This window comes from Pipistrellus kuhlii, unplaced genomic scaffold (assembly GCF_014108245.1).
Source record: "Pipistrellus kuhlii isolate mPipKuh1 unplaced genomic scaffold, mPipKuh1.p scaffold_m20_p_1, whole genome shotgun sequence".
Taxonomy (NCBI): Eukaryota; Metazoa; Chordata; class Mammalia; order Chiroptera; family Vespertilionidae; genus Pipistrellus; species Pipistrellus kuhlii.
Genome location: NW_023425404.1, coordinates 44,572,234 through 44,588,058, shown reverse-complemented (window position 1 = coordinate 44,588,058; position 15,825 = coordinate 44,572,234). Strand labels below are relative to the sequence as shown.

Here is a 15,825-nt window from a genome sequence, read left to right as displayed (position 1 = left end):
TTTTTAACATTTTCTAATGGTGGTGTGCCTCGTGATTTTTTTCATGAAACAAGTGTGCCTTTGCCCAAAAAAGGTTGAAAAACACTGTTCTAGAGACACCAAAGTAGCCACTACTTGGTGCTCACATCTGCCATGTCTCTCCTAGGCACCTTCCCTTTGTACATGTTCCTTCATTTACTCATAGATGCGCAAATGGGACTGTCCCTAAATGTCATCTATTCTCTCATTCTGTCTACAAAGGCGGTGGGCACTGTGCCGCAGCTGCTGCTCCTTGGATTGCTCATCAGGAAAGACCTTTTGCCCCTGGTGCTGGGAGTGCCCACCGCATGCAGCTCTCAGCTGTCTGCCCCTTCGGAACTGCCTGGGCTGCAGAGACCTCTTTCTTCCTCACAGCACGTCCCCTCAGCCAGTGGCTGCTCTGTGCATGAGTATAAAGGCCTGGAAGCTCAGCACAACTCAGAATGACTCTACAGGGCCCCACAGTGCCAGAGCCCCCATGGGCCAGTCCGTGTGTCACTGCGTCTTCCCTCCACCCGTCTGGCTTCTGTTCCTCCTTCCACAGGTGCTGAACGAAAGCCTCCTGAGTGACACCCGCTGGCTAACGTCCACCCGACACCTGCTTCCTGGGGAACCCAAACCATTGTAGGTTTGCCCAGCTAAATTTTAATGTCAGATCAACAACAGCAACATTATGTCCCAACCATAATATTTCTACTAAAAATTACTTATTTGAAATCCATTTTTAACCATGAGACCTGTATTTATATTTTTAAACTTGGTAACCCTAACCAGGCAGAGTCCCAGAAAGAAGCCCGGGAGATGGGGTTTGTGGTTGGACCATTCACCACCCTGTTTGCAGTGAGGACCCATCCCGGGAGTAGATGGGCCACAAATAGCCCCCGGGACAAGGCGGTGGTCCCACGTTACGACGCCCACCGGTGGTCATCTGGAATGGAATATGTTAGCGCAGTGGTCGGCAAACTCATCAGCCAACAGAGCCAAATATCATCAGTACAACAATTGAAATTTCTTTTGAGAGACAAAATTTTTAAACTTAAACTATATATATAGGTAGGTACATTGTTGTTAACTTAATTAGAGTACTCCTAAGCTGGCCTTTGCTAAAAACTCAAGGTGCCAAAGAGCTACAGTTTGCCTACCACTGCTTTAGTGAATGTGATGTATCAAGTGATGGAGATTCACGGACTAAAAGCATAATGGAATCAGGTGGTTATTGCTAAGCCTGATTGACCCTCTGGAAAAAAATAGGAGAAAGCTGAGAGTAATTAATTTCTAATTGAAAGCTCCGAGGGCGGGGAAGGCCCAGGGCGTCTCTAGCAGCACGCAAAGAGGTTCTCTGCTCCAGCAGCCGAGGGAGGACCAGACGCTGGACTTAAAGTTGCTCCCAGGAAGGTTAACTGTCCAGCAAAAGGCCGCTAAGCCGAGGTGAGGAACCGGACAAGGTGGGGAGGCGGGGCGTGGGCATATCAGGATTGCCTGCTTCCAAGGTGTAGTTTGTATGTTGTTTGTGGTCATTTGGAAATAAGGGGAAGTTTAAGGGTGGGTTAAATCATGTTTGTTGGCAATGTTTTTTCTCTAAAAGGCCTGATATTAAATATTTTAGCCACCGGGTTTCTGTTGCAACTACTTAACTCTGTTGCTGTAGCTGGAAACAATATATAAACGTGTGAGCATGGCCGTATTCCAATAAAACTTTCAGTTACTGAAATTTGAATTTTATAATTTTCATGGGTCACACAATGTTTTTATTTTGACTTTTTTTAACTGTATAAAAATGTAAAAACTACTTTTAGCTTGCAGACTGTACAAAAACAGGTGGTGGGCCCAATTTGACCTACAGGCCGGTTGGCCAAGCCGTGGTGTGAGAGTGATTTGTAAGACCAGTACCTTTGGCCTTCGTCCCAGTTCTGGCCCAGAACTCCTAAACCCTAAGAATGTCCTGTGAGGAGAGTTATAAAGGTGTCTTTTCTTATGTTAATGAGGTGGCTTTTGGAAAATCTCTAGGCACCAACCACGTGATTGGAGAGTTGGATTTCCGGAAGAAAGGGAGGCTGGAGGTTGAAGAGTTTGCCAGTGGCCAATGATTTAGTCAGTTATGCCTGGGCAATCAAGTCTCCATAAAAACCAAAAGGAGGGGGTTCAGAGAGCTTCCGGGTTGGCGAGCGTGTGGAGATGCAGGGAGAGGGGTGCCCTGGGAGAGGGCAGGAAAGCTCCCCGCTCTCCCTGCACCTCACCTCATGCACCTCTGCCATCTGGCTGTCCCTGAGTTACATCCCGTTTCTCTGCGTTCTGTGAGCTGCTCTAACAAATTAATTGAACCTGAGAAGGAGGTTGTGGGAACCTCTGATCTATAGCAGGCTGGTCAGCAGCACCGGTGATAACCAGGACTTGTGGTTGTCATCTGAAGTGGGGGTCATCTCGTGGGACTGAGCCCTGAACCGGGGGGTCTCATGCTGCCTGTAGGTAGAGTGGCAGTCAGATTGAGATGAATTATCGGTCACCCCGCTGGTGGTGTAGGGAAATACCTGCACACGGCTGGTGTCGGAGTTACTGTGAGTGTGGCTATGTTGTGAGGGTCAAGGAGACACACCTGTGGGAAGCTGAATTTGTTCTTACCTGGGTTAAGCACATGCTACCTCTCACGGTGCTTATATTGAAGAACATTTCATTGGCCCCTCCTTGAGGATGGGGGTCATTGTGTCAACTTAAAGACTGCTGTGCACATAGGGTGAGATACCTTTTTTTATTTTCTCCAAAGCAAAGGAATACCACAGTGGTGGCAACTTCAAGGCCATCAGCATAGTTCACATGTATCGAGTGCTTACTGGGTGCCAGGTGCTGTACTAAGTGCTTCCAACTGATGAACTCATGTGATCCCCCTGGGAAGCCCTTAAAGTGTAAACTTGATCAAACCCATTTTCCAAACTAAAAGACATTAAGAAACTCACCGACTGTCCCTCAGCTTGGAAATGGTGAAATTAGGATTCGAATTTAGGAAGTCGACACCAGAGCCCACACTGTGGGCAACTATTCCTTCCTGCCGCTCAGACAGGATTCCAAAGGTTTCTCCACTCTTTTTGGCTCCTTTGACCGTTTCCAGTGCAATCAGGGCTAAAGTCACACCCATGTGCTGGAGGTTGAGCTAGCCATTGTCTATCTTTGTCAGACTGGGTCTTGCTTGGTCCTAGTTGTCTGGCAATGAAATACTAAATATTTAATACTAAAATATTAAATATTTTAGCCACCGGGTTTAACTCTGTTGCTGTAGCTGGAAACAACCTGATTTGCTTGGGCATTTTTCTATTTGCTTGCTCTCTCTTTTTTAAATATGTTTTTATTGATTTTTTAGAGAGGAAGGGGGAGGGATAGAGAGAAACATCACCGATCAGCTGCCTCCTGCACACAGTCCCACAGGTACTGAGCCCATAACTCGGGCATGTGCCCCGACCAGGAATCAAATTGGCGGTCTCGTGGTTCTTGGGTCAATGCCAACCAGTGAGCCACACTGGCTGGGCCTTGCTCTCTCTTTCTTTCTCCAACCTACCCCTCTTTCTGCCCTAGAATGGCTAATATGAACATATACACTCCAGCTTTCTTTTGGTTTATATGAGTAAGGCATATCTTTTTCATTCTTTTACTTTGAATCTATCCATGTCATTAAAGTTCTTTTGCAGGCAGCATGTATTTGGCTCTTGCTTTCCCCCCACCCCAACCCCATCCCCAGTCTGCCTATGCCTTTTAAATTTAGGTACTTAAGGCACTAGTCAAGTATAGCCTGGTGGGCTGCCTGCTTTTGTAAATAATATTTTATTGGAATGCATCACATTCACTCAATTCTGTATTATCTATCTACTAGTGGCCCAGTGCATAAATTTGTGCACATTGGAAGGAAATTAATTAGAAGAAATATTTTAATATCACTATTCTCCCTTTATAACAGAAGTGTTAACCAAATTCACGATCAACAATGCCAGATCAAAGCACACGCGTGCATTGGTGCCAGTGATGAAGCCAGGGCTGTGAGGGAAGCCCGGGTTTCAGATCCAGAGGGAGGCCGGTGTTGGTCGCTGGGGAAAGAAAGGCCTACTCTTGCACACATTTCATACATCAGGCCTCGAGCATAGAATAAACCTGCTTAATTAGACCTGCTTTTCGATTTAGCGAAACTTTTCCATCCCAGTGAAGCACCCAACTTCTCTTTCAGGTAATTGTGAGCAACACAGCAGTAAATATCAATATGAAGCAGATTATTATTGTAGGTCACGCATGTGGTTTAGACCATTTACCTCAAATGTAATTACTGATATGGTTGGTTTGAATCTATAATTTTACTGCTTCCTCTTTTCTCTTTTTCTGTTGTCTTTTGCACTGGATATATTTTTTTTTTTTAATAATTTCACTGTATTTTCTTTCTTGGCTCATTCGTTATAACTTGTGTTATTTTACAGTAGAGCTTAGGGTATATATCTTTATCGCAGTGCCACTTCACCTACGTGAAAACCTTACTACAATACACTTCCATTCTCCTCTCCTGACCTTTGGCTGGCATTGTCATGCATACACCCAGCATTTGTATGTTCACTAAAGGCCCAGTGCATAAAATTCGTGCATAGGGGAAGGGATGTCCCTCAGCCCAGCTTGCACCCTCTCCAATCTGAGACCCCTACCGGGATTGGGCCTACATGGGCAGTTGGATATCCCTAGCAATCCAGGACTGCTAGCCTCTTGTTTGGATTGTTCCCTTCATTATTATGTAGTGTACTTTTTTTGTCTCTTACTATAGCCTTTATTTTAAAGTCTGTTGTGTCAGGTATAAAAATTGCTACCCTTGCTTTCTTTTCATCTACATTTGCATGAAATACCTCTTTCTATCTCTTTTAATCTGTGTGTATCTTTTGTTCTGAGATGGGTCTCTTGTATACAGCATATACCTGGGTCTTGGTTTCTTATCCATTCTGCAACCCCATGTCTTTTGATTGGAGCATTTAAGACATTTGCATTTAAAAATCAATATTAATAGGTACATACTTATTGCCATTTTCATCTTTATTATTATGTTCCTCTGTTCTCCTTCTCCCCCTCTTCATCCTTCTTATTCACCCTTTAATGTTTCTTCTGCTACTAGTTTGGTGGCAATGAAGTTCTTTAGCTTTTTCTCATCTGAGAAGCTCTTTATTTCTCCTTCAGTTTTAAGTGATAGCTTTCCTGGGTAAAATAGCCTGGTTGTATAATAGATCCTTGCTTTGCATCACTGAATATTTCATGCCAATTTCTCTGGCCTGAAAAGTTTCTGTTGAGAAATCAGGTGACAGTGTATGGAAGCTCCCTTCCTGATTGTATACACGGCTTTATCCAAACTACTGCTTATTCCTTCTAGAGTAGTCTTCATTTCAGATATTGTATTCATTTTTGACTGGCTCTTCTCTTCCTCCTCTTCCTTTTTTCAATTTCTCCTGTTCTTTCACTTGGGGCATATTTATTTGTCTCCCATTTTGGTTGCCTCTTTGTGTTTGTTTCTGTATATTAGGTGGATCTGCTATGACTCCCAATCTTCATAGGATGGCCTTACATAGAAGGTGTCCTGTGGGATCCAGTGGTGCAGTCTCCTTGGTCACCTGAACTTGGTGCTCTAGGAACCTCACTTGTGTGAGTTATGAGAGCCCGCCTGTTGTAATTGAGTCTTGATGATTATTAGTCCATTTGTGCATGTTATTGAGCCTCAGGCTAGCTGACTATGAGGAGAAACCCTAACAGTGTACAAGCTACTTCACTAGTAGTGGAATTTACACCAGGAATGTCTGGTGCCTGCTGCAATCTCCTTTGCATTTTCTATTGGATCCTGCTCTGATGTCTAAAACTGGCCATTGGGTGTGTTGGTTTGGGGGCCTCTTGTGTGGGACTTTAGTGTGGTCCAATGTCAGATGCTGCCTGGGACTGGCCCTGGGTAACCTGCTTGGAGCTACAAAGTGATCCACAGTTTGTGGCTGCCTCTGATGGGCCTGGGTGTGCACAGGAAGAGCCAACCTGGGCATCAAGGCTGGCTTTTACCAGCACTAGGCCCAGGGGCAGGTCAGTTAAAGTTCCAGGCACCCCAAGTGCTGCCTCTGCCTGGCAGGTGCCTGTAGACTCAGTCACTGAAACAGCACTCAAGCTACATGAGATAGATTCTCAATGCATCACCAGGTAGGAGTGTGCGGTATACACCAGATGGAAACGGTTCAAACTTGGTGCCAGTGCCGCGTCAGAGGCCACTCAGCAAATATCCCAGGGTACACCAAGTCTAGTGTCACTGCTGGGGCTAATTCCAGCATCTCATAAACGCAAGAAGTTTCATCAAAAGGTTGATGGAACTTGGGGCTTATTCAGCAGGGCTGAATACATGTTATTACCTACTGGAATGGCTGAAGGACATTTCCCCACACGTAAAGATTTGCATATATTATTGCCTCTTACCAGACAGCTGAGGGCATTTTAATCTACATGGTATTGCCTCCTGCTGGCCTAATACCTGAAACAGCTGAAGGCAGTTCCCTCAAAACTGACAATGAATGCCTCTGTATACTAAACCTTAACTTTTGACAATTTGTGTTCATAAAGAGGGAGGGGTTCTGAGACAGAGAGAACTTGGTTCCTACAGCTAAGCACCCCTGACTCTTTATTTTCAAAACAGAAGACAGAGTGGCTGAGTGAATTAAAGAAAAAGGCCTGTCTACATGCTGCCTCTAAGAAGCTCACTTCAGAGATCCAAGACAGCGATGGAGTATTGGAAACACCTAGGGCCAGGGACTGCACCTGCAACTCCAGTGGGAGCCCTTGACCAGGAATTGAACCCATGACCCTTAGTATATGGGCCAATGCTCTAACCATGAGCAATACTGACCAGGGCAGTGATTTAATGACTTTTAATAGTATTATTAAATTTCCTTCTCTTTATCTTTTACGTGTTTAATATAGATAATTGCTTTGTGGTTACCATGAGGCTTGCATACAACAACTTATATAATAGTCTGTTTTACAGTGATAACAACTTAATTATAAGTTAATTTTAAAGCTCTACATTTTCACTCTTCCACTCCCATGTTCAGTGTTTTTGATGTCACTTTTTATATCCTTTTATCTTGCATATCCCTTATTGTAGTTGTATTTTAACAATGCTTGTCTTTTAACTTTCATACTAGCTTTATAAGTAATCGACCACTTTTATAACACTAGATTATTCTGATATATAATTGCCAGGTAGAGTATTCTAGGTTCAAAGTTATTTCCTTCAGAGCAAAGAATATATTGTGCCACTTCCCCACTGCCTCCCTGCCTCTCTGCCTCCTCCTTCCCTCGCTCCTGTCAGCATATATCATAGCAAGCGATAAAACTCCCGTTCTCCCGGTCGAACTCCTGTGGGGACACTTCGCATATTAGCCTTTTATATATATAATTATTTATTAATTATTATTTTATATGAACAACTGTAAATGTACTTTACCTCGCCCTGTATATATAGTGTTGTGAGAATGTCCCACAGGCCATCAGAACTAGGTGATTTAGAAGTGTCCCTGGGCAGCAGTTGCAAAAGTCCAGGTATCAGACCCGGGATGAGGCAGAGGGATATCAGTAAGATGGCATCCACTGGCCTCCATCACTGGCATGTATTTTAAGTAGGCCCCTAGATGTGTGCAAAGCCAGATGCTTGTCCTCAGGCCAAAGCTCCATGACAAGCAAACAGGCCTCCAGGGTGCTAGCCAGTCAAGAACTACTTGTTTGTTACTAAACCCACGGGACCCAGAAATGCAAGTCCTGTTGGCCATTAAAGCAAGGCTGCCGAGGGATGCCCCTGGTCACACTGTAAAAGTTGGAGAGCCATAGGAGGACACAGCTCCTTGTTGGTAGATACCAGTGAGCTGGAAAGAGGCGGAGGGAGAGTGCAAAGATGTCCCCGGAGGAAGACCCGACCAGACCTTCAGATGTGTGTTAAATGCCTGCCCCCAGGCCGATGTTTTAAGCTAAAAGGCCCCTTTCACTTACAGTCTGGGTGTCACTCACCTGGCTGGCTGTGCTGGGTCAGTGTGGAAGCCATTAAGAGCCATGTGTCATTTGTTGAGCTTTGTGAGTCTTGTGGACATGAGCTCCACTGGATTTCAAAGCTAGATGTTTTGGGGTCTTGTCTCTCACAGGCAGATCGTAAAAGTTGGAGTGCCTGATACGTGATCCAAGCCCTTTGCCCCTTAGGGAGAAGCTCTGAATTTAGGATTCTCTTATGTTAGCATTTGAACCAGAACTCACCATGGGAATTTTGACAGGGATTGTATTGGGTAGCATGGACATTTTAACTGTGTCAATTATTTTAAGCCATAAACACGGAATATCTTTTCATTTATTTGTGTCATCAGTTTCTTTCATCAATGTCATACTTGTCATTTTACAGATCTTTCACCTCATTGGTTAAATTTATTTCTTAAGTATTTTATTCTTTTTGATGAAACTATAAATTGTTATTATCTCTTTTTGATAATTCAATGTTGTTTCAAAGAAACAATGGTTTTTGTGCATTAATTTTGTAACTGCAACTTAACTGAATTCATTTATTAGTTGACAGGTGTTTCTTTTTTTCCAATGAAATTTTTAGAATTTACTATATATAATATCATGTCACCTGAAAAGAAAGACAGTTTTACTTTTTCCTTTCCAATTTAGATAACCTTTTATTTCTTTTTGTTGGTTGATTATTCTGGCTAGAATTTCCAGTATGAAGAGTGGACACTTGTCTTGTCCCTGATCATAGTGGAAATGTTTTTGTTTTTCAACATAGAGTATGATGTTACCAGTGAGCTTGTAATACATGGCCTTTATTATGTTGAGATACATTAAATACATGTGATTTTTTATCACAAATGGATATTGAATTCTGTCCAATGCTGCTTCTGCATTTGCTGTGACAATCATGTGACTTTAATCCTTCATTTGTTAATGTGGAATATCATATTGATTTGCAGATGTTGAACCATCCTTTCACCCCTAGAATAAATCCCACTTTATCATGGTGGGTAATCCTTTTAATGTGCAGTTGAATATGGTTTGCTAATATTTTGTAAATGATTTTTACATCTGTGTTCATCAGGGATATTGGCTTGTGATTCTATATTCTGTGGCATCTTGGTCTGGTTTTGATATCAGGGTAATGCTGGCCTTGTGAAATGATTTTGGAAGTGTTGCTCTTCTTTTTTCTTTCTTTTTTTTTTTTTTTTCTATGAAGAGTTTGAGAAGGATATTTCACTTTTATTTTTAAAAATTATTTTCACTGTGTTAAGAATTTTACTTTCTAGGGGATGATATATAATGATGGGAAAATATATACTAGTATATTTGAAAAAAAATATTGTGAGCTTTTTGGTTTTTAGGGGAAAAAATGCTGCTTCTCTATTTTTACCTTTGCTCATTAGTATAAAATGTGTCTATTTTTCTCTTGCTGCACTTAAGATTTTTCTCTTTACCATGGCTTTAAACAATTTCATTATGATGTGACAATGTGATTTCTTCCATGTTTCCTATGCCTAAATTTCATTCAACTTCTTGGATCTATTTTTTAAAATTTATCTTTATTGTTGAAAAATTACAGATGTCCCCTCTCCCCCCTCTTTTTTCCTCATTGACCCTCTCCATCCCACACCTCCCTCCAAGGCCTTCAACACACTCTGTGTCCATGAACTTTGCATATATGTATATAGGTTCCCAAGTTACTCTCTTCCCCACCCCCACCCCCTTTTTTTAAAAATCAAAACTGGAAGATATCTGTACATTACTTCTCTTCTGTTTTTTGTTTTTCTAATCTTTATTGTTGAAAATATTACATATGTCTCCCTTTGTCCCCCATTGGCCCCCTGATATCCGCCCCCTTCAGGCCTTTACCACCCTATTGTTTGTGACCATGCATACAAGTTCTCTGATTGATCTCTTTCCACTCACCCACTCACTCTGACTTCCTTCTGAGATTCGACAGACTGTTCCATGCTTCTATGTCTCTGAATCTATTTTGTTCATCAGTTTATTTTGTTCATTAGATTCCATATATAAGTGAGATCACGGGATACTTGTCTTCCTCTGATTGGCTTATTTTGCTTAGCATAATACTCTCCAGGTCCCTCCATGCTGTCTTTAAGGGTAACAGATATTTCTTTTTTACTGCTGCATAGTATTCCATGGTGTAAATGTACCACAGCTTTTTTGGACCTCATTTCAATTATATTTTTTTATTCTTTTCTTCCAGTGACCCCAATTACACCATATCAGGCTGCCTAAAGTTATCCCCTAGCTCACTGATGCTGTGCTCATTTTATTCCATGTTTGTTTCATTTTGTATAGTGTCTATTGCCATGTCTTCATATTCACTAAACTTTCCTTCTGCAATGTCTAATCTTTGAATCTCTATCATTGTATTTTTCATATTGGACACTGTAGTTTTTATTGCTAGACATGTGATTTTTTAAAATGTCTTTTATGTCTCCAGTTAACATGTTTAATCTCTTCTCTAGCTTCTTGTACATAAAAATATAGTTGTAACTATTTTGATATCCTTTCTGATAATTTCATCACCTGTGTTATTTATAGATCATTTTTTTGAGAGGTTGATTTTTCTCTTTATGGACATATTTTCCATGCCTGGTAACTTTTTTAATTTATTAAATTATTATCTGTGTACATATCTTACCATTGGCCCCCCTCCCATAGATGCCCTCCCTCCCCAGAGTTTTGTGTCCATTGGTTGTACTTATATGCAGGTATACAAGTCCTTCGGTTGATCTTTTATCTCCCCCAGATCTCCCTCCCCTCCCCGCTGTAATTTTACAGTCTGCTTGTTGCTTTACTGTCTCTATATCTATCTTTTGGCTCATCAGTTTATAATGTTCTTTATTATCCATAAATGAGTGAGGTCATGTGGTGTTTCTCTTTCATTGACTGGCTTATTTCACTCAGCATGATGTTCTCCAATTCTATCCAGGTTGCTGCAAATGATAAGAATTCCTTCTTTTTTTATGGCAGCATAGTATTCTATTGTGTGGATGTACTATAGTTTTTTGATCCAATCATCTGCTGACGGGTACCTAGGCTGTTTCCAAATCCTAGTTATTGTAAATTGTGCTATGAACATAGGGGTGCATAGTATATCTTTTCTGATTGGTGTTTCTAGTTTCTTGGGATATATTCCTAGGAGTTGGATTACTGGGTCAAATGGGAGTTCCATTTTCAGTTTTTTGAGGAAACTCCATACTGTTCTCCACAGTGGTTGCACCATATGCCTGGTAATTTTAATTGAATGTCAGACATTGTGAATTTTACCTTGTTGAGTGCTGGATATTTTTGTATTTCTATAATTATTCTGGAGCTTTGCTATGAGATGCAATTTAGCAATTTGAAAATAGTTTGGTCGTTTTCTTTTTTAGCACTCTTGGATGAAACTAGAGCAGTGTTTTGTCTAGGATTCATTCTGTCTGATTACTGCAGCAAAACTGAGTACTGTACCTCATACTCCATGGATTACAAGGTTTTCCAGTTTTGTTGGTGAAAATATAAACTATTCCAAGCTTTCTGTGTTTAGACCGTAGTGCTTTAGATGTTCTTTGGCCACTGGTTTTTTACGCATGTGCACTAATTCATATTCAGCTGAATACCGGAAGTAGGTCTCTATGCAGCTCTTGTCTGACCTCGAGCTAACATGCCTCCCAACTCCCAGTTCTCTTTGGCACCTCAGAGGGGCTGCCAGGCAGAGAGACCCTGCCTGGTCTCCCCTCTCTACGTGGTAAATTGGGACAATAACAATGCTAACAGTGTCTCAGGGATCACTATCCTCCACTGCCTGATGTCCAGTGTCTTGAGGACCATTTTTAAATATAGTTTACTTTTGTTTTGTTTTAAGCAAGAGGGCAAATCTAGTCTCTTATTGCTCTTACCTGACAGAGGAACTGCTCTCCATCCTTTTGGAAGCTCTCCTCAACGCATTTAGGCTCAAAGTATCCTGCCTGGCTGGGTAGTTTGGGCCACTTTTTGTTTGTTTGTTTTATTTTATATACTGGTACATTGATTTCAGAGAGGAAGGGTAGGAGACATAGAAACATCAATGATGAGACCCACTGATCAGCTGCCTCCTGCACGCCCCACACTGGGGATTGAGTCTGCAATTCGGGCATGTGCCCTTGGACTATGGTGCATGGAATCGAACCCGGGACCCTTCAGTCCACAGGCCGATGCTCTGTCCACTGAGCCAAACTGGCTAGAGTGCTTGGACCAGTTTTGCTTTAGGGATTGGGATCACAAAGTTTCTCTCAAGTTTTTTCCCTCTGGGTCCTCTTGTTAGTGTGCATACTCTGACCTCCCTTATTTTGGAGCAACATTGGAACCCAGACTCAGATTTTGAGTTTTGGGTAGAAAGCAGATCAAAAAGGTTTTGATGGTTTGCGTCAGGTGCTATGTCCTTGTGTCTACATACAAAAGCCCACCTGGCAATATATGCCTAGCTTCTCTCTGAGTTCATGGGGATCTGTGAGCAGGATTCACACATCTGCAGAACAAAGTTACAATATAATATAGGCTAAGTGGGTGTGAACTCCGGTCAAACTAAATTAGAATCTTTATGCCTCTGAGTTATATTAAGTAATTTCTCAAAGTCTTAACTTTTTCACCTATAAATTAGGGTTTAAAAAGTATATTGTCTCCAACAAAAAGATAGTATCTGATAGGTTGTTTTGTAGGTTAAGTAAGATAATCTATAAGTTGCTTAACTCAGGGCTGAATGCAGTAAGAACTCAATAAATGATCACCATTAGCATAACTTCCCTAGGGAAAAAAAATGCCATTATAATCCATTTCAATCTAAGAGCCAAACAGTCTTACCATACAGTCCGGCAATCTCACTATTAGGCATTTTGCCAAATGAGTTGAAAACTTATGTCAACACAAAAACCTGCTCACAAATGTTTACAGCAGCTTTACTCTAATTATAAAGAATTAGAAGCAACCACTTTCCTTCTAAAGGTGAATAGACAAACTGCAGTACATAGAATATTATTACTGATATGAAGAAGTCTTAATACATATCGCTAAGTGAAGGAAGCTAATCTAAAGCGGCTGCATAGTATGTGATTCCAACTCTATGACATTCTGGTAAAAGCAAATTATGGAGACAGGAAAAAGATCAGTGGTTGCTAAACATTAGGGGTAAATGGGAAGAAATGAATAGGTGAACTCGGGCATTTAAGGGCAATGAGACTATTCTGTATGATTCTGTAATACTGGATATGTGATATTATGACTTCTTTGAAACAGAACTGTAAACACAAAGGGTGAATGAAGCTTAATGTAATCCATGGACTTTAAAATGCAACAATACTGGTTCGTTAGTTATAACAAATGTATCACACTAATGCAAAATGTTATTAATGAGGGAAACTAATGAGGGGAGTAGATGGAAGCTCTCTGTGGTATTGGCTCAATTTATTATTGTTATTATTGTTGTGTTAATCCTCACCTGAGAATATTTTCCCATTGATTTTTGGGGAGAGTGGAAGAGAGAGGGAAAGACAGGAAGAATAATCGATGTGACAGAAGCACATCCATTGGTTGCCTCCTGCACAAGTCTCCACCAGGACCTGGATTGGGGAGGAGCCTGCAACTAAGGCACGTGCACCTGACCACAATGGAACTGGGACCCTTTGGTCCACAGGCTGACGCTTTATCCATTGAGCCAAACTGCCTAGGGCACCTCATTTATATATATATAAATATACACACACACACACACACACACACACACACACACACATATACACACCCCTAAATCTTCTAAATTTTTAATTAAAAAAACACACCAATTAGTAACATGGTAGATTACTATAAAGCAATAGCTTAAAGAAAGTGGCAGCTACCAATAGTTTTAAAATTTCAGTTTGAAAATTCTATTACCTTACAGATTCCAAATGAATTAGCTGGGACTATTCCAGTGTAATATATACAATGACAGAGAGGATGCAACGTATGCAGGTTTTTGTATACAAAACTGAGGTAAGTGTACGTACACGTTTTCTTTTTTTTTTTTTTCAAATTTGTGTTCCCATGCATTCAAGCATGTCTCCTCCTTTTCTCACTGCTCCACATTCCACATAAGCACCATTCCCAGCTCAGCATCAGCACCAGTGTCTGCATTTCAGTAAATGAGGTTAGTTCTTACCCAGCTACATCCCCCCCTGAGCGCCCTGCCCTCTCCATTTGGGTTGCCACTGTATCCATTTCCTAGAATGGCTTCTGATGAAGGTTCATAGTAAATATTCGTGAGTGAATGAACTTCTTAACAGCTTGAAAGTTCTCTAAAAGTTAAACATTTTATCACATGTAAAATGATCCCAACAGTTTATTATCCAAAAATGCCAGACCAAACTAAGGTAAAACTCAAACAAATTACATTTATTTTTCCTTTACATACATATTGCACAGCCTGAACATCACATTGCCTTCAGAGAAAAGTGCTTTTATGCCTTTATATTTTACTATTTACCGCACAGGCATTAAGCATTCTTATTAAAATGATGAGACAATTTGCCGGTAAACATTTAAACACACAGACATTGGTTTCAATAGCTTAACATATTTTGGTCATAACCAAGGAGGTACAGCAAAATATAACAACACTGGCTAATATTTTACAAGCAAATAATATTTAATCCTGCATAGTTTATACAATAGGCTGTGGTAATAAATAATATCACCAATGTCGTCAACTATTAACTGGCCACAAAAAGCCTAACATTCATTGTAAGTAGGATATGGAATGTTCTATTGGTGTAGTTTCAACATAACCTTAAAATGTTCTGGGTGTTAAATCATGAATACATGAAAAAGTACTACACTGGTATGTTTTGGTTAATTACAAATGTGTCATGTTCACAATATTACATTCTAACATGAAGGCAAATGTTTAAATAGAAAAACTAGCAGTCCAAACAATATGAATGTGCAAATCGTAAGGAAAACATTGCATTTAAATTTGCACTCATTTGCAAGTTACAGCAGTAGCTCAGTTTAAACACTAACAGGAAAGCATGGGAACGACCTCGCTGGTCACTGCACACTCCGGTGATCAAGAGCTTAATACCTTGTGTCTGTCCTCATTCAACAGAGGAGACTGCAGGCATGCCTCGGTCAGTGGTAAGAATAGGAAGAAAAACCTGAACCAGCAACATTTTCTCCCTTAATTTGGTACAAAGGTCCTTCTCATTATTAAACTTACTAATGTGTTCTGAATCAGGTTTAATAAATGCTGTAATGAACAGTACCCTTCATATGATACTAGGTTTGATTTTTTTTTTTTTAAGAACGTCAGCACGATAAAAGGTACATGCACAGTCATTCTAACAACCTGTATATAGGCAACACTCAGCACAACACTCAGTTTGAATCTTTCAATTTCTACAGAGATTCTCTGTATTGTTTTCAGTATGTTAACTGCTTGGAAAGCAGAAATGCCTAATAACTACTGCAGTGTGTTTTTTAATTGAAATGTTTATAAAAATAAAGCTCCAATATTGAATCTATAGAATGTCAAGAAGCCTGGTAGGGATGTTAAACGCATTGGGCAAGACCCTGGTTTTCAGAGTGCCATCTGCCCCGCAGGAGAAGAACCGGTTGCCTTGGATGATGTCGATATGCATGACTCCTGCCCCAAGGTTTCTGAATATGGACTGTTTAGCATGTTCGTTTTTAAAGGAATGAATCAGACCATGGCCTGTCAATCTCCAAACCTGGTTTAAAAGAGGGAGAGTGAAA

At 40.8% G+C, this 15,825-nt stretch overlaps 1 protein-coding gene and 1 long non-coding RNA gene across 4 annotated transcripts in view; one reads left to right on the top strand and one right to left on the bottom strand.

The window, feature by feature from the left end:
- The first annotated feature begins 1,200 nt into the window (after positions 1–1,200).
- Positions 1,201–14,613, top strand: LOC123652461. Its single transcript, XR_006741812.1, has 3 exons — positions 1,201–1,446; positions 13,976–14,067; positions 14,171–14,613. It is a non-coding gene; the product is annotated as an uncharacterized LOC123652461 (long non-coding RNA).
- DMXL2 (Dmx like 2) overlaps positions 14,446–15,825 on the bottom strand; it is a 140,772-nt gene continuing 139,392 nt past the window's right edge. For all 3 annotated transcript variants that reach the window (XM_036442016.2, XM_036442035.2, XM_045582484.1), the window contains one exon: positions 14,446–15,800. In XM_036442016.2, the coding sequence (XP_036297909.1) occupies positions 15,591–15,800 (210 nt within the window). In that variant the 3' untranslated portion in view covers positions 14,446–15,590. The remainder of the gene's footprint in view (positions 15,801–15,825) is intronic.